The sequence below is a fragment of the Xenopus laevis genome, chromosome 4L (assembly GCF_017654675.1).
Source record: "Xenopus laevis strain J_2021 chromosome 4L, Xenopus_laevis_v10.1, whole genome shotgun sequence".
Classification (NCBI taxonomy): Eukaryota; Metazoa; Chordata; class Amphibia; order Anura; family Pipidae; genus Xenopus; species Xenopus laevis.
In genome coordinates, this window is record NC_054377.1 from 145,336,583 (window position 1) to 145,361,068 (window position 24,486).

Consider the following 24,486-nt stretch of genomic DNA (forward strand, 5'->3'; position numbering starts at 1 on the left):
TCCTGGGCACCCACTGCAGCCACAGGGTCTGCTTCCGCTGTAATTATGTTTATGATTTGCGCAATGGCATGGGGAGGCACATTTATCAAAGGTAGAATTTCAAATTCATGTGAGTTTTTTTTTAAAACTCCCCTAAACTCCAATGAATTTGAATTTCGATCAAAATTTATTATAAAAATCAGATTTTTCAAAATCAGACGAATTGAAGCGACCCGAAAATTCAAATTAAATCAAACTCGATTCGAGTTTTTTTTTTTTTACAAGACAAGAACCTTGAATGTCAGGAAGGCTGCAAATATCTCCAAACTGATCCCTGGACCTCTCCCAATGACTTAAACAGCAATTTGGCAAATAATCTAATTCTTAAAGGGCCAGAGCATGATAAATCTAGAAAATGGAATTAGAATTTTTAAAAAAGCTTAAATCGAATTTGAATAACTCCGTAGTCGAATTTGACAATTTTGACCATAAAAGAAATTCGAGAATTCGACCCTTAATAAATCTGCCCCTTAGTGTTTCTATAGAGCAATGCATATACCAGTACCTTGGCATCAACATATACAACATTTTAGAATGGCCGCCTCTAATGGGGGAAATCCCCTCGATTCTGCTGCTTACTCGTAGAACTCGGGGTGCAGGCCCCAAAGGAACCCCTTTTCCAGTAGACTTAGGAGCTGCTTTTCCACCAGTGAATGTGCAGTTGAACTTATAGACAAAGATAAAGCTGTAGCCTTTCCTCTGTTCATGAAGCCCTTGTGTATACGGTTTTATTACGCTTTTATTGCGTCGTGCGCGGCAGCCTGTCGACAGCAGCGATGATTGATGCCGAGGCTTGGAGCAAACAGCTGCTGATTTGATGATTACTGCTTCGTCTCGTAACCTCTGCAACATTACAGGAATATTTATTCGCCCAGCCGTGCTTAATGACATCTGATGCAGTTCCTTCCACCGGAACGATGATGGATTCCACCGCGGCCGAGGAGATCCGACCATTATCGCGTTCGCCGTTCTTCATACTTGGCTGGAGAAAATGGCCACTGTAATTTTGCTGTCATGTTTTGTGACTCCCGAGGATTGTGTGGAACGTGTCCGAGGAACGATGCTACTAACGCAGGGGATTTGGATTCGGCCGAATCCTTGTGCCTGGCTGAACCGAATCCTAATTTGCATATGTCAATTGGGGATGGGTAGGGAAATCACGTGACTTTGTCACAAAAGAATAATTTTTTTCCACTTTTTCCTTTCTTTCCACTAATTTGCATATGCAAATTTAGGATTTGGTTCTGTATTCGGCCGAATCTTTCACCAAAGATTCAGGGATTCGGCCAAATCCCAAATAGTGGATTCGGTGCATACCTAATGTATATATTAGAGAGCACATAGGCATGCTCCACTAATCTCCCCCTTCAAAGGGTTTTTCACCTTTATGGTAGTACTCCACGAGCGAGTTGTTTTGAATTAACCTATCCTCAATTCTATTCTAACATACTAGACTTAAGGTGAACCTCCCCTTTAACAGGTAACCTCTGCTCTTGGCCTAAAAATATCCTTGGCCATTAAGGGGTTTAATCTTAATATGATGCAAGCTGTAATATTCCAATTTTTGTGTTTTTATTTTTGGGTGATTTTTAAACTGTTAAGTACTGTAGATTTTCCTGGACATTTCTGGTGGATTCTCCATGATATATGCTGCGAAAGTGTTTGTCGCAATTTAGATGGGCGGAACAAAGAGCTGCCTGGCGCTCAAAGGGTTAATTCATCTCTGTTCAGCTGATGCCCAGGTTACATTTCACTTGGTTGCAGCTGGTTGCTAGGGTGTCTCTCTCAAGAAACAGTAAAGTATTTGGCTTGACAATAAATGTGTAGCCTTATAGCTGTTAGGATTATTAAACGATTTTTTTGTTAACGTGAAACCAAGCTTAACGATCGTTTAAACGATTTGTCCATCAACTGAAAAAGACCATTTCAAGCCAGATTTCACTGGTACCAATGAAAATTTTCTAACCTGGCCGATCAATTTTCTGACCGGGGTAGGACGAAAAATCGCTGGACGCACAATCATTCTATTCCCACTAACCTCTCGATAATTTGACGGATTGGTTGGATTGCACTGAAATCGGTCGCTCATCAAAGAAAAATCTTGCGTCTATGGGGGCCTTAACAGAGCATCTGTTTATCAGATGGGGTCAGTGACCCCTACTTGAAAATTGGAGTCAGAAGAAGTCAAATAATTGAAAGAGTATAGGAAATAAATAATGAAGCCCAATTGAAAAGTTGCTTAGAATTAGCCATTCTATAACATACTAAACGTTAACTTAAAGGTGAACTGCCCCTTTAAAGACCTCGAGGCTGAACCCCAATGCTCCCTGCCACTGTTCCGCAGTATGTGTTTTGTGTGTGTCTGTTTTTTTTATTTTTTTGGTTTGTTTTTTTTGTGTTGTACCCCATACCGCCCAACTGTCTTGTTTTTAGAGGGACAGTCCCTTGTACTGGAAAGTTTCTCTGCACTGAACAGCCAGAAAAAAAAAAACAGAGTTTCTAACGTAATTGGCTTTTGGCAGATATCCCAGAACAACTACAGCAGCAGATAAAGATACCTTTGTAACAATTTTGAGATAAGCAAATAAGTAATTGTAACAATATAAGATAACAGGTCCCTTGGGAGAAGTTAAGCTGGCTATAGATGTAAAGATTTTTAAAAGATCCGATCATCATCGTGAGACCACGATTATCTCTCAACGATTGTACGAATTGTCCATCAACTAAAAAGACCAATTTACCAGGAAAACAAAGGGGAGCTGCCTGCTTGGCCCTACAAACATAGATAGATTGCACTGGGACCGACAAAGATTTTTTTAACCTGGCTGATCAATTTCCTGACAGATGTCGACCGAAAAACCGTAAGATGTACGATCGTTCGAATCGCATTAACCGCACGATAATTTCGAAGGATCGGTCGGGCTTCCCTAAAATCGGTCGTTCGGCAAGAAAAATCTTTGCCTCTATGGGGACCTTTAGACCCGCAGCTTAAAGGGCAATTCACCTTCATTAGCAAAACTGAAAAAAACACAGAAATATGTTCAAACTTTCATAACCAGCCAAATTTTGTAAAATGAACATGGTAATTAGGGGGTGTGGCAACAAAATGGGTGTGGTCTAAAAGTTCACCATGCTACACGCTCCAACTTTTTTGGCCCCCTTTTTTTTTTTTTATTTCCAAAATGTTGGGAGGTGTGGTACCCCCAATCATGGGAAGAACAGGTTGGTGGTGTAAAGTGATGAGTATCTTGGGCCTCAATCCCAACAGAATAAAAATCCAAACTTCACCCCTTATTAGCATTTATAGTGGTATATAGAGTTACCACCTTTCCAGGGCGGGGAGGCTGCACCGTGATGTAGCGGGAGGCGGGGCCATGATGTAACGGGGTGGGACGTGACTTAGCAGGGCCGGTATGTGACATCGGGGGGCAGACAGAGTCTCAAAGGATCTCCCAGTGGGCCCCAGCCAATCACAATTCTTTTTAGCCCTTTCTTATTTCCATAGGCCTGTATGAAATCCATGACATTATTAGGCACTGGCTGCATCTAATTGCTGTGAGAGGGGGTCCTGGATATCTGGTTCTGAGTCCAAGGAAGCCCAGTCCAACACTGCAGGAAAGGAATCCCATGGGGGGTGCCCTGTGGCTTTTATCCAACCTATTTTATTTATATAAATATATTTATTAGACTGGGTGTATGTTTAACAGCCACGTAATGGTGAGAGATCATGTTCCTTGCAGGTTTCCCTTTCTCTTGGACCCTACAATAAACGGAGCGGCTTTGCTCTATGGGCCTGCCCAGTTCTTCACGTCCATATTTAAAGGGGAACTATTGCGAAAATTAAGTGAAATTCAATATAAGCTTCAGCATACTGAAATAAGAAGTTTTCGAAATACAATCAATGAAAAATTCTGTTTTGTTTCTGAAATAATCGTTTGATTGTATTTAGAAAGCTTCTGATTTCAGTATGATGAAGCTTATATTACATTTTCATTTCTGCCGATAGTTCCCCTTTAAAAAAAAAAAAAAAAAAAGCCTTTAGTAGAAGCTGTTTTTTTTTGGAGAGGGTGTATAGGGGGCAGGAGCCCTTGTTGTTAAGTTGTTCATCTGTCTGAAAGGAGCATTGTATAAGCTGCATCTGTTGGGATGACAGGTGGTTTTGGATTCCACCCCCACCCCTCCGGGGCTTTCACATTACAGAGGGAACAGCATTGATCTGCTACAAGAGTTGGAAGAGTTCAAGTCCTCGGTGGGGAGGTCTGGGAAGGTCAGTGATGAAACTCTGTGTAATAACTGACAGTTTTTAATAATGAGCAAGATGAACCTGCTGTCTGTATAATAATGCTAATACTGCTACTTTTTGATTTTTCCTTAGGGCCCAAAACGGAAAGTAAAAATAAAAAGTCACACTAATAGCCCCTGAGCCTATTCTCGACACTGCTGCTCATGACTGCATATACCATTGTAGCAGTGTTGCAGTCTGCAGCTCTTCTCCACTTACTTTCCCATAATGGCTTTTTACAGGTCAGTGAATCCCAGAATGTGGAAGGCCGTGTGGCCAGAATGTTGGTTAGTGGGGGAGCCATAGGGCTAAACAAATACTGCCGGTCACTGTCAGGGCCTTATAGTTTAACATGTGCACTGACCATTTTAAGAGATTTTTTTTTTTTTTTCCAGGAGTGACTTTTGGTAAATCAAGAGCCTTTTATAGGATTTATATTGTGGGCAGGCGGCCAGCTGTCTGTGTTTTTTTTTTCCTCTTCCTCCTCCTCCTCCTCCTCTTCCTCCCCTCATCTATATGGCCAGCGATCTTAATGGAATCATAAAACCTCACTGGCTGAGGGGTTAAACTGGCGTTACGCTAAAAGCCATGTGGGATATAATAAATAACAAGGGAGAATAGAGTTCACTGAAGGAAGGCCACGTCCTTAATTATTCAGTTATTGCTAATTAAGGATGCAGAACTGTCTTTAAAGGGCAAGTACATTTCTTTATTTCCCCAATGGATTTCTTATTTCTGTTCATTACACTGGTTCAGCTTGCAGGTTCAGCCTTGCCTAAAGCCCTTGTGTCCCTCGCAGGCTGGCCTCAACCTTCCAAATCAAATCCTGTATAATGGATCCGGGCTGAGCCTGGGTCAAATTACCATGGTTGTTTAAATTAACTTTTTTTTACAATATAGAGAGTGATATTCTGAGATGATTTGCAATTGGTTTGATTTGTGGTTTTTGAGTTATTTAGCTTTTTAATTCAGTAGCCCTCTCAATTGCAGCAATCTGGTTGCTAGGTTCCAAATTCCCCTAGCAACCATGCATTGATTTGAATAAGAGACTGGAACATGAATAGGAGAGGCCTGAATAGAAAGACGAATCATAAAAAGTAGCAATAACAATAAATGTGTAGAATTTGTTTTTTAGATGGGGTCAGTGACCCCATTTGAAAGCTGGAAAGAGTCAGAAGAAAGCAAATAATTCAAAAACTATTAAAAAAAAAAAGTAGACCAATTGAAAAGTTGCTTAGAAAAAAATGAAGACCAACTGAAAAGTTGCTTAGAATGCTATTCTAACATACTAGGGGCACATTTACTCAGCTTTGAGTGAAGGATTCGAATGAAAAAAACTTCCAATTTCGAAGTGTTTTTTTGGCTACTTTGACCATCGACCTTTGACTACGACTTCGAACGATTCTAACTAAAAATAGTTCGACTATTTGACCATTCAATAGTCGAAGTACTGTCTCTTTAAAAAAAACTTCGACCCCCTACTTCGCCACCTAAAACCCACGAGCATCAATGTTAGCCTATGGGGAAGGTCCCCATAGGCTTTCCAAGGTTTTTTTGATCGAAGGAATTTCATTCGATCAATGGATTAAAATCCTTTGAATTGTTAGATTCGTAGGATTTAATCGTTCGATCAAACGATTATTCCTTCAATCGTTCGATCGAACGAATAGCGGTAAATCCTTCGACTTCGATATTCGAAGTCGAAGGATTTAACTTCGATAGTCGAATATCGAGGGTTAATTAACCCTCAATATTTGACCCTTAGTAAATGTGCCCCTAAATGTTAACTAAAAAAGGTGAACCTCCCCTTTAACACGTAACCTCTGCTCTTGGCCTAAAAACAGCCTTGGCCATCAAGGGGTTTAATCTAAATGTAAATGTGATACAAGCGGTAGTATTCAAATTGTGTTTTTATTTTATTTTTTTGGTGATTTTAACCTGTTGAGTGCTGTGCACTGTAGATTTTACTGGACATTTCTGGGTTATTCTCCTTGATATATGCTGTAAAGTGGTTGTCTCAATTTAGATGGGCAGGTCAAAGAGCTGCCTGGCACTCAAATGGTTAATTCATCTCCGTTCAACTGATGCCCAGGTTACCTTTCAGTTGGTAGCTGGTTGCTAGGGTGTCTCCCCCCAAGAAACTAGGAATTTGGCTTGAAATCCAAAGCTACAGTCTGAAGAATAAACTGGGAGAAATAAATCAATAATAATATTAAACCTTGTCTCATCCCACGAGGGTCGGTCTTGCCTGCCAGAGGATTTGCATTCTGTACCTTATGGGGCCCCAGCCAGGGACAATAAGACATTAAGGGATTATTTACTAAAATCCGAATTTATCTCATATTTTATTAAAAAATACCATGACCAAACACCCATGCCCAATTGTGGCTTATTTATTAATTAAAAAAACGTGATTTAAACGGATCGTAGGAAAAACTCGATAAAATTGAACGATAACCCAAATCGCTTACATTTTTCTCTCTTTTCCCAGAATGATTTTTCTGTCTTTTTTTTCTGAATCTTTTTAATTTTTTTCCAAACCCCCCCCCCCTAAAAGTCGAATTTTCAGGATAAACCCAGTGCAGACCGCGATAAATTCCAGTTGGGATCGGCACTTCTCCCATTGACTTATACAAGACCTCGACAGGTCTGAGATGTCGGATTTTCAAATTCAGGCTTTTTGCAGCATCCTGGTATAATAAATCTCGAAAAAAGTTAGTTTTTTTTTTCTCTTCTAATCTAATTTGATCGAATTCGCTATTCATATTCGCCAAATACGGACCTTTTCGATCGAAAACTGACCTATTCGACCAAAAACTTAATTGACTTAATTTCGGTTGGTCTTTTTGAATTCGAATTACGTTTTTTTTCAATTCGAAAGTCGACCCTTGATAAATATGCCCCTTAGTGTTGTAAAAGTGGGCCCTTGAGTTCAGGTTCTGCATTGGGCTCTAGGGGGCACAGTCTGGCGCTGTATCATACACTGTACTTGTAAAACAAACAATATCTTGTAGATCAGACCTGACCAAATAGTTGGATCTGGTCCGGAAAGATAATGTTCTGGCCCCAGTCTGCCCACGGGCTCCACTGATGGCTTTTGCATAATCAATGTACATTATTATTTCATCCTTATCTGTCTGGGGGAACATTTGGTACAAGGGATAATTATCCCAACACAAGCGCAAAGCCAGAAGTTCTGTAACTATGCAATTAGCCTTCAACTTGCAGTCAGACATAATCCGCAATAAAGCCATGAAACCGCACTATGTGATATCGTATTGCGCCTATACTGGCCAACGAGAGAGAGAGAGAGAGAGAGAGACTATAGAAGACTGATATCATCATTATTCTGGTTGCTAGGGCCCAAATTACCATAGCAACCATGCATTGATATGAATAAATAGGAGAGGGCCTGGAAAAACAAGACGAGTAATAAATAAAAGTAAATAATAAAAGTAACAATACATTTGTAGCCTTACAGAGCATTTGTGTTTAGATGGGGTCAGTGACCCCCATTTGATAGCTGCAAAGAGTCAGAAGAAGAAGGCAAATAATTAAAACTATAAAAATAGATAGACTAATTGGAGAGGTGGGCATTTTTTATAACATGCTAAAAGTCAAACCACCCCTTTAAAATTAAACTTTCAAAATTGCGTAATGTGTATGTTTCATATAGGGATGCACCGATTCCACCGAAAGATTCGGGTGAATACGAAAACTGAATCAGAGTCCTAATTTGCATATGCAAATTAGGGGCAGGAAAGGAAAAAGTGAAAAAAAACTCTTGTTATGAAAAGTCACATGATTTACCTACCTGCCCCTAATGTACATATGCAAATTAGGATTCCAATTTTAGGAAATAGGAATCCTGGATTCGGTGCATCCCTAGTTTCATACCTCCCAACTGTCCCATTTTTCGAGGGACAGTCCCGATTTTGACAGCAGAACCCACAGTCCCAGGTTTGTTACTGAAATGTCTGACTTTCTCTTTGATCTCCTGCACTGAACAGCCAGAAAAGGTATTAAGTTTCAAAAACTTAATTGGCTTTTGGCAGAGAGCTCAGAATACGTAACAGGTGCACTTAGATACTTTTTGTAACAATTTTGTAACAGATAAGCAAAGAAGCAATTGTAACAATTTAAGATAAGCAGGTTTCTTGGGGAAACTGTGGCTTGCAGCTTAAGGGTTGGGGCAGACAAAGAATCGCCTGCGCTAATGCACTTGCGGCACTTCGATTTCCGAAGTCGCCTGGGCGACATTGGAAATCGAAGCGACACGAGTGCATTAGCGCAGGCTATTCTTCATTCAAGCAGGCGGAAAGCAGACGGAAGGCAGTTCGGGGAGATTGTCGGCCCGCAGACGCCAGGCGACTAAATCTCCCTGAATCTGCCAGTCTGTCCCAACCCTAAAGGGCAAGTCAAAAAATATTTTGTTCCTCCAAAATGTTGGGGAGTAAGGATTTTTGTTCTTATTTATAGCAATTTCCTCCTCCATTTACCACCTGCACGTAACCTCTCTCTGTGCTGGGTCGGTGTTCCTCTTATCAGGACAGAGTTATAAGTATAACGGCTAGAGATGAGCAAACGTATAAGCCGTCCCTGTGTGGCTTATTAATTATCACAGTAATGGTAATTACATATGTGACAGGAGTAACTCGCCGCTATTCCGTGCCGTCGGTGAGACGGAGTCCTGCCATGCATAGATAAAGAGATGATGGGGAAGAGTTATATAAAGCACTCTGACAAGATCACGTGGGTAATTAGTATGCTTTATTTATTATGCACAGCCGATCTAGAACACTCTGTAACGAGGCTGCAAGCTAACGGCAGCTCTTCAGTTTATTTCAGTGATCTAGTTGCTAGGGTCCAAATTACCCCAACAACCATGCATTGATATACATAAGAGACTGGGATATGAATAGGAGAGGCCTGAATAGAAAGATGAGTAATAATAAGTAACAATAACAATACATGTGTATCCTTTACAGAGCATTTGTTTTTTAGATGGGGTCAGTGACCCCCATTTGAAAGCTGGAAAGACTCAGAAGAAGGAGGAAAATAATTTAAAAAATACAAACGAGAAAAAATCAAGACCATTTCAATAGTTATATCAATAGTATATTGGGATGTTGCTTCAATAATTTTGTCTGTCTCCTCTGCTGGCCTGCTGGTTCTGACTCCTGAAACAATGTAGCAGAAGCCAGATGATGAAACAATGGAGCAGAGTTCTGTTCTGTGCAAGAGTCAGAACTATAGGACAGAAAAGGGTTAAATGGATATTGCTTTCAACGGCAATCCCATCTACATGTATATTGGGAAATTGCTTAGATATTTTTTGTCTTGTCTTCTCTGGCCTGCTGGTTCTGACTCCTGAAACAATGTAGCAAGGCTTGCCGCCTGGCCAGTAAAAATGATGGCTGAGTCTAATGTTATTAATAGGGAATAAAGATAAATATATAGGAAGGCTGGTATTTATTTCCAGAAAAGGAGGCAACCCTACATGTAGCAGAAGCCAGATAATAAAATGATGTAGCAGAGGTCTGTTCTGTGCAAGAGTCAGAACTAGAGGACAGAAAAGGGATAAACAGATACTGATTTCAATAGTATTCGCATTTACATGTATATTGGAAAGTTACTTTAATTATTTTTGTCTGTTTTCTCTGGCCTGCTGGTTCCGACTCCTGAAACTATGTAGCAGAAGCCAGATAATAAAACGATGTAGCAGAGGTCTGTTCTGTGCAAGTCAGAACTAGAGGACAGAAAAGGGATAAACAGATACTGAATTCAATAGCAATCACATTTAGGGTTAGTTCACACTGGGCGTTTTGGGGAGATTTGGTCGCCTGGCGACTAATCGCCTCGTTTTTGCGGCGACCAATCTTGCCAAACTCCTTCCCTGTTCCTGCGCCGGCTAAAATAAAAAAACGCCGGTGCGCGATTCGTTTTCCGAAGTCGCCTGAAGTTTCCTCATTCGGGCGACTTTGGAAAACGAACCGCCGCGTGTGATTAGCGCCGTCGGTTTTTTATTTTAGCCGGCACAGGAACAGGGTAGGCGTGTGGGGAGATTGGTCGCCGCAAAAACGAGGCGATTAGTCGCCAGGCGACCAAATCTCCCCAAAACACCCTCTGTGAACTAACCCTTACATGTATATTGGGAAATTACTTCAATATTTTTTGTCATTAGGCAAAACCACGAATAACTTTGTCATGAAAGCAAATAAGAAGGTGCAGCTTTTCCCCCCTTTTGTGTGTGTGTTTTCAGCACTGGAAAGCAAACATTGTGTGGGTTTGTTTTAGTGAGGTTTTAATCATCGCACACATCCAGGCGGCTCACAAACCCCTTTGATTCACCATCTGTCAGGCGTGCGGCCAGCAGGCAGCTTGTCACTTAGTTCAGGAGCTACTGGGGGGGGCATTTCTCTCCTCGTTTCACTAATAGAGATTTCGATATTTGCTGAGATTCCAAAGCCATTGGCCTGAGGGCATGTTGGCCCTGCTATTTTACCCCCATAAAGCAGTGTATAGTTGTGACAGTCATAAGTATTGACAGGCAAATAAATTCGCCTGGCACAAATTCGCTGCGTAAAATTTGCTAGCGAAATTTCGCCGGTGTCAACATTTTTTGGACTTGCGACCGAAAAGTTGCTCGCGTCAAAATCGGCGTACTTCGACACTATTCAGACGCCCATTGACTTTAACGCCAGCATCAGCTTGGACGCAGACGCCAATTTACGAATTTCGTGATTTTTCATGAAAATGACTGATTTTCATAATTTTTTCAGATTTCGCAAATTTTGTGGGAAATCGCAAATTTTTCAGCGAAACGGGAGAAATTTGCCCATCACTAGTCGTAAGAAGTCTCTTTTCAACTCTTTCTAGTTGGTGGAAACAAATAATTAGTGCATATCCCCCCCCCTCCCTCCTATTGGTTTTCCCTCCGTTGTTGACACAGAGAATTAGGGAAATGGGGCACAACAAAAAAAGTTCTTTTTATTTAGTTTCCCCTTTAAGAAAACATTGTTACAGTCCCAGTGATACTAATGTTGTTCTTATGATCCTTGTTTAGATAATAATAATAGCTAATTATATATTATTATTTACTGGGTCGGTTCTGGTTCTCTCAGCCTATTAACCCCCTCTCACAACTGGATTCTGAAGCTGGCTATACATAGGGAGATGTGTCCCACTGACATAACATTGTCTTCTATTGCAAGCAACTCATATCAGGTGGCACTTGGCCGAAGCATTGGCGTGTGCTGGAATCTGACCAGAGAATTCACTAAATGCCACATTCTCATGGTCCAGACTGGGGGTCGCAGGATGAGTTGGTTGTTTGCAGCTCAAACTTAAAGGTTGGGTTGAGGGTAACGAGTGTTGACCATCACAGAGTGCCTTGCCGTTCATATCCTTATAAAAGCTTTATTAAAGTATGTGGTTACAGGAACCCAAATACATCCCCTCCTTTCATCTCCCTACACGTCCCATTTTGCATGCTGCCTTCATTGACTTGATTAATAAGCAGCAACAGACTAACAAGCAAAGAGTATAGACAGTGCTACAGCCTCCATGGAGGACCTCTCTGAAGCTTTTGACATCTCTGTTCCCATAGTTACATAACCAGGCTGCCAATTTTCTAGCTACATGAGAAGTTGAGGCTACTGATGTTCCATTTGTTCCATGCCCAGGGAACCTCGTGTCTGTTCCAGGCTTTGTTCCACGAATGGTTTCTATGGACACCAGTCTGACCGTGCCAGGCCTTCTTCCCCTTCTGGTTCTTCTGGTTACCTGCCCAGTCCGTTTCCACTTGAGAAGGTTCCAGGTCTGGACTGGGATTCAAAAATAGGTGCTGGCCTTTCAAGTACACAGTGGGCGAAATAGTCTCCCACCAGCCCAAAACTGTCTATGGCATCTTACATAGGGTTGCCACCTTTTATGGAAAAAAATACCGGCCTTCCTAAATATTTTAAAATTTTATCCTATTAAAGGGATACTGTCATGGGAAAAAAACATTTTTTCAAAATGAATCAGTTAATAGTGCTGCTCCAGCAGAATTCTACACTGAAATCCATTTCTCAAAAGATTTTTTTTATATTCAATTTTGAAATCTGACATGGGGCTAGACATATTGTCAGTTTCCCAGCTGCCCCAAGTCATGTGACTTGTGCTCTGATAAACTTCAGTCACTCTTTACTGCTGTACTGCAAGTTGGAGTGATATCACCCCCTCCCTTTTCCCCCCCCCCAGCAGCCAAACAAAAGAACAATAGGAAGGTAACCAGATAACAGCTCCCTAACACAAGATAACAGCTGCCTGGTAGATCTAAGAACAACACTCAATAGTAAAAACCCATGTCCCACTGAGACACATTCAGTTACATTGAGAAGGAAAAACAGCAGCCTAACAGAAAGCATTTCTCTCCTAAAGTTCAGGCAGAAGTCTGATGACTGGGAGCAGCTGGGAAATTGACAAAATGTCTAACCCCACGTCAGATTTCAAAATTGAATATAAAAAAATCTGTTTGCTCTTTTGAGAAATGGATTTCAGTGCAGAATTCTGCTGGAGAAGCACTATTAACTGATACGTTCTTAAAAAAACATGTTTTCCGATGACAGGATCCCTTTAATAATAACACTGGCCAGGTGGCAACCCTAATCTTAAAGCATTTACCAGAATCCACAGAGTCTGGAAGGGTCTCTCTTCGTGCTTACAGTGGTCTACCTTGACTTTCAAAAAGTTTTTCACAAATCTACCACGTGAAACATACAAATGCTGTTTTTTGTTTTTGTTTTTTTTTTAAATGTAATTCTGGAGGCCGGAAACAAGTGAAAGTGGCTTTCTTCACTCTCAATAAACCAGTCCAGCTATTTGCACAATGTACAGAACTGCCAGCTGCTTTCACTGTTCTCTTCTATTGCGTTCCTTAGTGACGCCAGATGCTGCATTCATTCGCCTGGTTCCTACTGCCTGATAATTAGTGTGGCCATAGTGGAACGTTCTATTTTGTTGGAAGATTTTGGAGAGAAAAAAAATGTGGTCTTGTGATTGAGAGAACTACTGTATTGTTCTTGTCAAGTGGCTGTCAAATGTTTCAGGGCCCCCTTTAGTCTAAAGGTTACAGATATATAGAAATTACAGTCGATAACTCACCGAGTGTAACAAGTGGTACAAGTGCACAAGCCCCAGACCTCATGAGACAATGACTAAGTGCCTGTAGGGCATAAAATGTGTAGAGCCCATGGTGAAGTGTAAATTTTAAATTCTACAAATATTTTTTGTTTTGGCCCTGTGGATTCCTTTGACTGCTGGATAGCCCTGTTTGTTACATGTGTATAGAAACATTGTGGTAACAATCACTACTACAGTTCCAGGGGTACCCAGGGCACAAATAAGCACCCCAAATAACCCCCTAACTGAGGCTGGGTGCCCATAGCAAATAAGGTTGTAGAGATATAGAAACACCTGCTATAGTTCCAGGGGTACCCAGGGTACAAATAAGCACTCACCCCAAATCTCCCCCTAACTGGCCTTCTGGCTGGGCCCCCTTAGCTCATAACAAAGTTACAGATATATAGAAACATTGGGGTAACAGTCACCCTGTTATAGTTCCAGGGGTACCCAGGGCACAAATAAGCACTCACTCCAAATCTCCCCCTAACTGGCCTTCAGACTGGCCCCCCTTAGCTCATAACAAGGTTACAGATATATAGAAACATTGGGGAAACAGTCACCCTGCTATAGTTCCAGGGGTACCCAGGGTACAAATAAGCACTCACCCCAAATCTCCCCCTAACTGGCCTTCAGACTGGGCCCCTTAGCTCATAACAAGGTTACAGATATATAGAAACATTGGGGTAACAGTCACCCTGCTATAGTTCCAGGGGTACCTAGGGCCCAAATAAGCACTCACCCCAAATTTCCCCCTAACTGGCCTTCAGGCTGGGCCCCCTTAGCTCATAACAAGGTTACAGATATATAGAAACATTGGGTAACAGTCACCCTGCTATAGTTCCAGGGGTACCCAGGGCACAAATAAACACTCACCCCAAATCTCCCCCTAACTGGCCTTCAGGCTGGGTCCCCTTAGCTCATAACAAGGTTACAGATATATAGAAACATTGGGGTAACAGTCACCCTACTATAGTTCCAGGGGGGGGGTCTAAATTACAAGGGGCGACTCCCAAAAAATCCATGTAAATTGACATGACATAGAGTAAACCCTAATTAGCATATTAGTTTATCTTGCAGTCCAGTTTACAAATTGATTGTGATTGTTATGATTATTATCTGTTATTTATATAGCACTGACGCATTATCACCCCTAGAGTGTTACGAGGTGTGAGATTAATTTAACGGTCTTGTGCTGATCATGGAATTTGCTCCACGACCATAACTAATCCAATGTTTGGAAACGAATCCCCCGCAGATCTGTTTTTAGACAGGTTTTTACTCTTAGAAAGGTTCGTTTTATGTAAAACATTGTAACATTAAATATCATTATGCAAAGTAATCTTTATATACTATTGCTATCTGCCCACACCCCTTACTCTGGCCACACCCTTTACTCTGCCCACACCCCCTACTCTGCCCACGCCCCTTATTCTGGCCACACCCTTTACTCTGGTCACACCCCCTTACTCTGGTCACACCCCTCACTCTGACTACACCCCCTACTCTTTCCATAACTAAATCAAGATAAGGTGAATTTTAGTGCATGGTTTAATTAACTGATAGTAGTGAAAACCAATGGTGGGTGAATATATCAGAGGTACACACACATCACTGAAAGGAGCTGCAGCTCCTCCCACACTTTGCAATATGGCTGCCCACATATCAAGGCAACAAGATGATAAACAAAGGGGGATGATGAATATCTTTCCTCATTATTTGGCCACTCTGCTTGTGTCGGGTTCATAAATCAGTGCAATTAGCATGCTAGTTATAGGCAGGAACTTCTTACATGAAATAATGAACTAGGCTCAATTATCATTAACAATGATTTTTCTCATCGTTTATTCCTCTTTAATCACCCTGTCCTCCTTGCTTTGGAACAGGCACCACCCGATCGCCGAGAGAAGGGGAGGTCCCGGGAACGGACTATAAATTTCTGACTGTTCAGGAGTTTTTGGAACTTGAAAAAAGTGGAACACTACTTGAAGTTGGCACATATGAAGGTGAGATTCCAATCCCTGTTTGCTGGATTTTCCTGTTTGATTCCTTCTGTCTCTTTAACAAACTAGAGCGTGCCATGGGCATATATTGGGCATGGCCTAAACTGTGCCAGGTTTTAAACTGTGAAGTTTGGCAGCTTTTTTATGTGACCTGTGAACTGGATTATTCAGCCTTTAGCTTTACTGGAAGTTGGGTGATGCCGTATTTCCCCTGTGCCCCAACTTCCACCATTGTTGCTTGGCACAGGGGCTGAATCTATTTAAATACAGGTTATTCATTCAGAGGATGGCCAGGCATGCCCTTTCCAAAGATGGTATTGACACAAGGAGAATGTGGCATTTGCTTGTTTAATCCTAATGAATTATTCATAGAAAAGTGATGCTCATGAAAGACTCGCTTATGAGTTAATTAAACCATTTTCAAACTCCCCGAATTTGCTGAGTTGATTATTAATTGGGAGTCGGACTTGGACATCTTCCTTCATATCCATAGCTCCTGGTCGCTAAATTAAGCAAGACACCTTAGTTATCTGATGTACATCATAGTTCTTCTGGATTTTAATGTCTTCAGTTTAATTGCTCTGTACAATCTGTCACTTTCTCACAAATATTTACATATCACACACAACTTCTCCTACGTGCTTTGCTCTGCTTCAGTCAATCGTTCTCATCTCACTCTTCAAAACAAATTGACCACAGAGCTCTCCAGGCAGCAGTGCAGCACTTCAAATTAGGGATGGTTAGTCCTGCTATGCCACCTGCTATGATCCTTCCTATAACTAGAATGTTATATTCAACTCAACTCATACTATACAACAGACTGATGCAATACAACTATATCAGCACAGCTATTTCCTTTGATCTAAGCCCAATTTAACTAAACCCAATTTAGCTGGAACAGCCTTAAGTTTGCTTATAGCCTGTACAGAGAGATCCCATAAAACTATGGCAGTATAGGTATTCCATACCTCCCAACTGTCCCTTTTTCGGAGGGACAGTCCCTCTTTTGACAGCTCAACCTGCAGTCCCTCATTTGTACTGTAAAGTCCCTATTTTCTCTGCTCTGAACAGCCAGAAAAAGAAACGTAAGTTTCTAACTTAATTGGCTTTTAGCAGAGAGCACAGAACAGGTAACAGGTGCAAATAAGATACTTTGTAACAATTTTGAGACACAAAAAAACAGTTTAGATAAGGAGAAATATTTTCAAACTTTCATAACCTGCCAAATTTTGTAAAATTAACATGGTAATTAGGGGGTGTGGCCACAGAAAGGGCATGGTCAAAAAACCCTGCTGCGCTACGTGCGAAAACAAATTTTGTCCCTCTTTTTACTTCCAAAATGTTTGGAGGTATTGGGTATTCCTCTGTACTAAGCACAATTCAGCAGGAACAGTCCCCTAAGTTTGCTCATAGTCTGTACAGAGAGATCCCATAAAACTATGGCAGCATAGGTATTCCCTGTACTAAGCACAATTCAGTAGGAACAGTCCCTAAGTTTGCTCATAGTCTGTACAGAGAGATCCCATTAAACTATGGCAGCATAGGTATTCCCTGTACTAAGCACAATTCAGCAGGAACAGTTTGTGCATAGCTTATATAGCAAGACACTAAAAAAATGTTACCAGCATAGCTATGCTAAGTACGGGGAGATATAAAGGTTTACTGGATTTCATGAACTTTATTAATGCTTTTCTGACGTCTTAACATTTTCTCTTTAATATTTCTTTTAAATGTTAACTGGTTGTTTGGGATTATTCCCTTGCTGTTACCCTACTGCCCATCTCTGTGCCCTTTCGCTGGAAACCTCTCTGTCTATTCACTTTGCCTCTGCTGCTTGAGTGCTGCTGCTACTGTCTGACTGTTCCTTGTCTGTCTTTATTCATCTCTTCTGTTCCATGCCTGTCTGTATCTCTGTCTGGGCTGTAACCTGTCGGCCTGTGTCTAACTGTTTTTCCCTACCTGCTTCTTTGCATCTGTGGGGGATTAAAGGAACAATAACAACAAAAAATGAAAGTAATAAAAATATAACTGCTGTGATTGCTTCAGAAACTCTACTATTATTTCTATAAATAAGCTGTTGTGTAGCAATGGGGGCAGCCATTCAAAGGAGAAAAGACTCAGGTTACACAGCAGATAAGCTCTGTAGAACATAATGGTGTTATCTGTTATCCACTATTTAACCTGTGCCATATAGACTTTTTACAATTCCCACCATTGCTACACAGCAGCTTCTTTATATGAACTATAGTAGTGTTTCTGAAGCAAACTCATCAGTTTTAGTAGTGCTGGGTAGGGATGGGCAAATTTTTTTTCTCCTTGTTTCGCCATGGAAATGACGCCCATAGACTTGTATGGTGTTGCACGTCAAAAAATAATTTGACCTTAGATTGTAAACTTCACTGGGGCAGGTACTGGTGGGAATGTGATAGGGACCTTAGATTGTAAGCTCACTGATAGGTAATAATTGTAGGTGATATATAGGCGATGTGAGTGAAGCCGTCGCTGGCGAATTTCCGCAGATTAGTGAATATGCCCCATTGTGTTCCCGGTTGTTGGCCTGTTTTAATTCTTATGATAGTGTAGATGTGAGCTTTAAAGGGGACCTGTCACCCCGAAAAAATTATTACAAATCCGATTTTATCACGTTTGTTAAGCAAAATAAACTTTAATTACACTGAATAAATTATTTGAATCTTGTTTCCTTCAGTCTGGGAACTCATAATTATAACAAGCAATAAGGAGCCATTTTGTGGACACTGTTATTAAGACAAGTCTTATCATCTCAGAATCTTGTTTGTGCACCAGAATAGGGGACCCGATGTCCATCCCCATGTCCTGGTTACACAATTAAATGGTGAAGAGAACGGGGGGAATGTGGGGAGAGCAGTGACATGTAGGAAGTGCTGAATGGAAAGTGAAAGTGAAAGTAATTGCCTAAGGCATAGAGGAGGGGCAGACAATATTTGATTGACAGCTGAGATTTTAAAATGAGTTTACAACAGCTATGAATGATTAATAAAAAAAAACAAATTTGGATTTCATGTTTGATTTGAAAAGGACTTTTATTATACAGATTTGAGTGGCAGGTATACTTTAAGAAAGGCTCTGTGTTTAGTAAACGTTTGTGGCAATTATATTCCATTTCTGATGGAGAAGCTCTACCTGTAGTGGCTAATGTATAGCGTCTCTTTGCACTACATGGGCATCTAGTACACAATGTTTCATGACAAGCCCCTGATCTCTGTTCTGATTACTGTAACAAGTAACATTGAGCTTTATCAGTCTCTCTCCGTTTAGCATGTCTCCGGATTATGTTTCCTTATTTAATTTAGCGGTACAATTATGCAGCCATAGCCCAGAATAGACAAATTCCGATGGGGTACATCTGCATAAACTAATGCATATTGATTGTTGGAAATGTAAATTCTATGGTTTTATTTCCTTCTTTGGTCTGAATCAATGTCCTCTCCAGCTGCTCTCTCTTGGGTCTGCGCCTGGTTGCTTAGATACTAGACGTACCCCCAGGCATCTCCACATTTGTAACTTGCTCTCTCGTTGCCCACATTTCTAGAATGTCGAGGTCCCTCGCAAAGTCAATGTTCTGATGTCTCTTTACTTAAAGGCCCAGCAGCCCCAAAATGTCTGATGTCTCTTTACTTAAAGGCCCAGCAACCCCAAAATGTCTGATATCTCTTTACTTAAAGGCCCAGCAGCCCCAAAATGTCTGATGTCTCTTTACTTAAAGGCCCAGCAGCCCCAAAATGTGTGCATAGCTGTTGTATGAACAAGTAGGTGCTTTAATACTGTGGAAACCCATTATCCAAATTTGGAGAAGGTGAGCACCCATTGACTCAATTTGAATTATAATTCAGAATTTAGAACATATTTCCTTTTTCTGTGTAATAATAAAACAGCAGCTTGTACTTGATCCCAACTAAGATATAATTAATCCTTATTGGAAGCAAAACCAGCCTATTGGGTTTATTGAATGTTTAAATGATTTTATTTTAGACTTTAGCCATAAAGATACAAATTACAGAAAAACCCCATATCTGGAAAAACCCAGGTCCTGAGCATTCTGGATAAGAGATCCCATACCAGTGTTATCCATAGAGTAAACCTCTATGGTGGGCAAATAGTGAAAATAAAGGAGAGGACTTGCTTTTCTTTAGAAAGCAACAAAGCCAAAAAGCTGTATAATAAAAGTCCTTTTCAACTTAAACTTGAAATCCAAATTATTTTTATTTAAACATCCGTTCCAGTTATAAACTTTTCTAAACATCTCAGCTGTCAATCATATATTAACTGCCCCTCCTCTATGGTTTAGGCATAGGGGCAGGCAATGACTTTCACTTTCCATTCTGCACTTCCCACATTCCCCTGCCCTCCTAACCATCTAATTGTGTAGCCAGTGCATAAACATGGGTATCGGGCGCCCCATCTTGGCACGTAAACAAGTTTGGGATTATGCAGAGCTTGCCTTAAAGGGCATGTAAAGGCAAAAAAATAAAATCCTTTAATGAAAAAAAAAACCTATCTCCAATATACTTTAATTAAAAAAATGTGTACCATTTTTATAAGAAACCTGACTGTATGCAGTGAAATTCTCCCTTCATTTACTGCTGTGGATAGGAATTGTCAGATGGTCCCTAACTGCTCTGCAGGGAAACAATCATACTAATGAACAGCAGGGGTAGCCCCCGCCTTACTTCCCAGCCAGGCAGAACTCAAGAAGCCGCTTTGTTTATGACGATCCCTAAGCAGCCCAGACCACACTGAGCATGTGCACAGTCTTAGTCTTGTAAAGATGTATAACAAAGTTACAAGATGGTGACCCCCTGTGGCCAACTTTGAAAGCATAAATTATTTGTTTGATTAGGCTTGTGGTGCAGTAAGTTCATGTTTATATTTAGTATACAACATACAACATTTCTAGCCTCATTCTATTTTAGACTTTACATGCCCTTTAAAGGGCATGTAAAGTCTAATATAGAATAAGGCTAGAAATGCTGTATTTTGTATACTAAACATAAACATGAACTTACTGCACCACAAGCCTAATCAAACAAATGATTTATGCTTTCAAAGTTGGCCACAGGGGGTCACCATCTTGTGACTTTGTTATACATCTTTGCAAGACTAAGACTGTGCACATGCTCAGTGTGGTCTGGGCTGCTTAGGGATCATCATAAATTATCAAAACAGCACAAGTCAAATAATATCTGCCAGAAGCCGATACAGCAAGACTGATTAATAATCAGAATATACAGACTGTACTGGCTCCTGTGTTGTCATGTAATCTAATGTGGATTTTATAGTTTTTGTATTGTTTAATAAATATTTTCTCCAACTCTGCAGAACCAGTGGCTGCAGCAAAATAATCCTCCAAATAGAATCCCAGTTTATCTGTTTAAATCTGGCCCCATTATCTTTGTCCCTGCAGCTGGAGTTGGAAAGAGTAAAGGGAATGTAAAGGCAAAAATAAAATCCAATACAAATCTCTACACAGGCGCCGACTGTTCTACAAGGAAACAAACAAAGCTGCTTGAGTTCTGCATGGCTGAGAAGTAAGGCAGGGGCTCCCCCTGCTGTACATAAGTATGATTGTTTCCCTGCAGAGCAGTTAGGGACCGTCTGACTATTCCTATCCACAGCAGTAAATGAAGGGAGGATTTCACTGCATACAGTCAGGTTTCTTATAAAAATGGTACACATTTTTTAATTAAAGTATATTGGAGATAGGCTTCTTTTTCATTAAAGAAAGTTAAAATGTGATTTTATTTTTTTTCCATTTACATGCCCTTTAATCTGTTGGCAGCTGATATCTGTCCGTTTGGGGGATAACACCTTTATTTACCTGCAGGAAGACACACAATATATTTATTTCTCACAATGAGAAGGAATTGATGGCAAGTCTTTATTTGCCAAGATACAGCTTGATATTAAACATCTCCAGACGTTTCAGCTTAGCGTGACCTTTGAGAAAGAGCATCGAGCTATTGAGTATTTTGTGTGTGTTTTTTCAGCCTGCGTCTCTCTGAATTTTAATAAAATAATGTTGTTCCACGAATATACTCAGAAAAGACGTTTTTTTTTTTTTAGATGTTTGTGCTCTGAATGTAGAACTAACAGGAGGGTTCTAGGGCAGATCTTGGTACAGATATTGGACCTGTTATGCAGAATGCTCGGAACCTTGGGTTTTCCAGATAAGGGGTTGTTATTTAATTTTCTTTATACCTTAAGTTTGTTAAAAAAACATTAAATAAACCCAATATGATTGTTTTGCCTCTAAGAAGGATTAATTATATATCTTTGTTGGAATAATGTTCATGGATCTGTTTTATTATAACAGAGAAAAAGGAAATCATTTTTATATATGTCAATTATTTGATTAAAATGGAGTCGTTCGGAGACGGCCATCCTGTAATTCAGAGCTTTCTGGATAATGGGTTTCCAGAAAACGGGTCCCATACCTGTACTGATGGGATACTTCCATTCCAAAGTTCAACTTCTACTCATTTATGTTTTAGACTTATCTGAACCTCTAGTGGACAAAACATGGGAGTTAGTGGGAGACTTGTTAGGTGTGTTTGGACCTCAGTCCTCCCACCTTCAGCCACTTCCCATTCATTTGAGATTGGGCTGTTGCTAGTTGCTCGAAGTTGAATTTCAGGAACATCTATTGCAGGTATGGGACCTACTATCCAGAATGCTCAGGACCTGGAGTTTTCCGAATAACAGATCTTTCTGTAATTTGGATCTTCATACCTTAAGTCTACTATAAAATTATGTAAACATTAAATAAACCCAATAGTCTGGTTTTGCTTCCAATAAGGATTAATTATATCTTAGTTGGGATCAAGTACAAGGTATTATTTGGATAAAATGCAGTCTATGGGAGATGACCTTTCCGTAATTTGAAGCTTTCTGGATAACGGGTTTCCGGATCCTATACCTGTACAAGTCTTTCTCTGCCATCCCTTAGTGATGAACCTGGATTTAAAGGGATACTAACACCTGTTCCCGTCCAGGACCTCCTCTCCATGGAAGGGCATGTTATGTGTTTTTGGAAAAGAGTTCAAAATGTAGCTATGCGTTTACTGTATAACCGAGGATCATGGAGACCCATATTTGAGTCCTGATACATAGGGGCAGATTTATCAAGGGTCCAATTTTGAAGTAGAAAAAGCTTCAAAATTCGACTATCGAATTGGAATACTTTGACTTCGAATATCAAAGTTGAAGTTTTTTTTACATCGAATTTGGCCATTTGCGGTTGAAGTAAACGATAAAATCCTTCGAATTGAACTATTCGAATTATTTCATCCATCGATCAAACGATTTTTCTTCGACTTCAAGAAACGTAGAAAAATGCTGTAAAAGGTCCCCATAGGCTAACATTGCACTTCTGCAGGTTTAATTTGGCGAAGTATTGAAGTCAAAGTTTTTTAAAAAAAGACAGTACTTCGATGATCGAATATTCAAATGATTTTACTTCGAATATAAGTCGTAGTATCCTATTCGATGGTCAAAGTATCCAGAAAAATTACTTAGAATTTCAAATTTTTTTACTTCGAAAATTCCCTCGAATTCACTTTGACCCTTGATAAATATGCCCCATAGTGTAAGTATTTTTCACAAAAGGGAGAAGCCGTGAAAAATTAAACCAAGATGTATGGCAGCTCCTGCTCAGATCCTAGTGCTACTAAACATATGTTCGCTTTGTGTAAAAGTGTCTTTGAAATGTAACACTTTGCTCTGCAGTTCTCGGTTGTTGAATTTAAACAGTCCTCGGGTTGCTTTGATTTCCGAAGTCGTCCGAAGTTTACTCGTGACTAAACATCCCTCAATCTCCAGGTTTCAATATAAGGTCGTTGAATCAAGCGCACTGCCAAAGGTTGCTTATGATAAATGCTTCAAACCTCTCATAAAGTATGTACCGCACATCCAATGTCAGAATTATCATTAGAAGAGAGGAGAGCACGTCAATGCAGATTTACTGTTGTGAAAAGTGTTTTATTTAAAGGGATACTGTCATGGGAAAAAACATTTTTTCCAAAATTAATCAGTTAATAGTGCTGCTCCAGCAGAATTCTGCACTGGAATCCATTTCTCAAAAGAGCAAAGAGATTTTTTTTATATTCAATTTTGAAATCTGACATGGGGCTAGACATTTTGTCAATTTCCCAGTTACCCTAGGTCATGTGACTTGTGCCTGCACTTTAGGAGAGAAATGCTTTCTGGCAGGCTGCTGTTTTTCCTTCTCAATGTAACTGAATGTGTCTCAGTGAGACATGGGTTTTTACTATTGAGTGTTGTTCTTAGATCTACCAGGCAGCTGTTATCTTGTGTTAGGGAGCTGCTATCTGGTTACCTTCCCATTGTTCTTTTGTTTGGCTGCTGGGGGGGGGGAAGGGGGTGATATCACTCCAACTTGCAGTACAGCAGTAAAGAGTGACTGAAGTTTATCAGAGCACAAGTCACATGACTTGGGGCAGCTGGGAAATTGACAAAATGTCTAGCCCCATGTCAGATTTTAAAATTGAATATAAAAAAATCTGTTTGCTCTTTTGAGAAATGGATTCCAGTGCAGAATTCTGCTGGAGCAGCACTATTAACTGATTCATTTTGAAAAAAAGATAGAATGATGTAGAGCAGGGGTCCCCAACCTTTTTGACCCATGAGCCACACTCAAGTATATAATAATGCTGGAGAGCAACACAAGCATGCAAAAAGTTCCCGGGGCTTCCAAATAAGGTTCTGTGATTGGGTATTTGACTTGCAGCCAACAGGAGGCTCTGGGGGTCATTTATAAATTGTGCGCAGCGCATATTTATTCGCAAATGGTTGTATTGCCCGTGCTTTTTCCTGAACGCCAAAATATTGCTCTGCTGCCCCCGTCTTTCCGGTTTTTACGAATTTGCATTGTGAATAAACTTCCACAAATGAGACGGGTGTTTGCGTGAGTGCGGTCACTGTGCGAGGTGGTTGTGTGCG

The 24,486-nt window shown here is 40.5% G+C and overlaps 1 protein-coding gene across 15 annotated transcripts in view; it reads left to right on the forward strand.

The window, feature by feature from the left end:
- Positions 1–24,486, forward strand: part of magi1.L (membrane associated guanylate kinase, WW and PDZ domain containing 1 L homeolog) — a 314,414-nt gene that overhangs the window by 208,414 nt on the left and 81,514 nt on the right. For all 15 annotated transcript variants that reach the window (XM_041590905.1, XM_041590911.1, XM_041590915.1 and 12 more), the window contains exon 3: positions 15,373–15,492. In XM_041590905.1, coding sequence (XP_041446839.1) covers positions 15,373–15,492 — 120 coding nt within the window. The remainder of the gene's footprint in view (positions 1–15,372; positions 15,493–24,486) is intronic.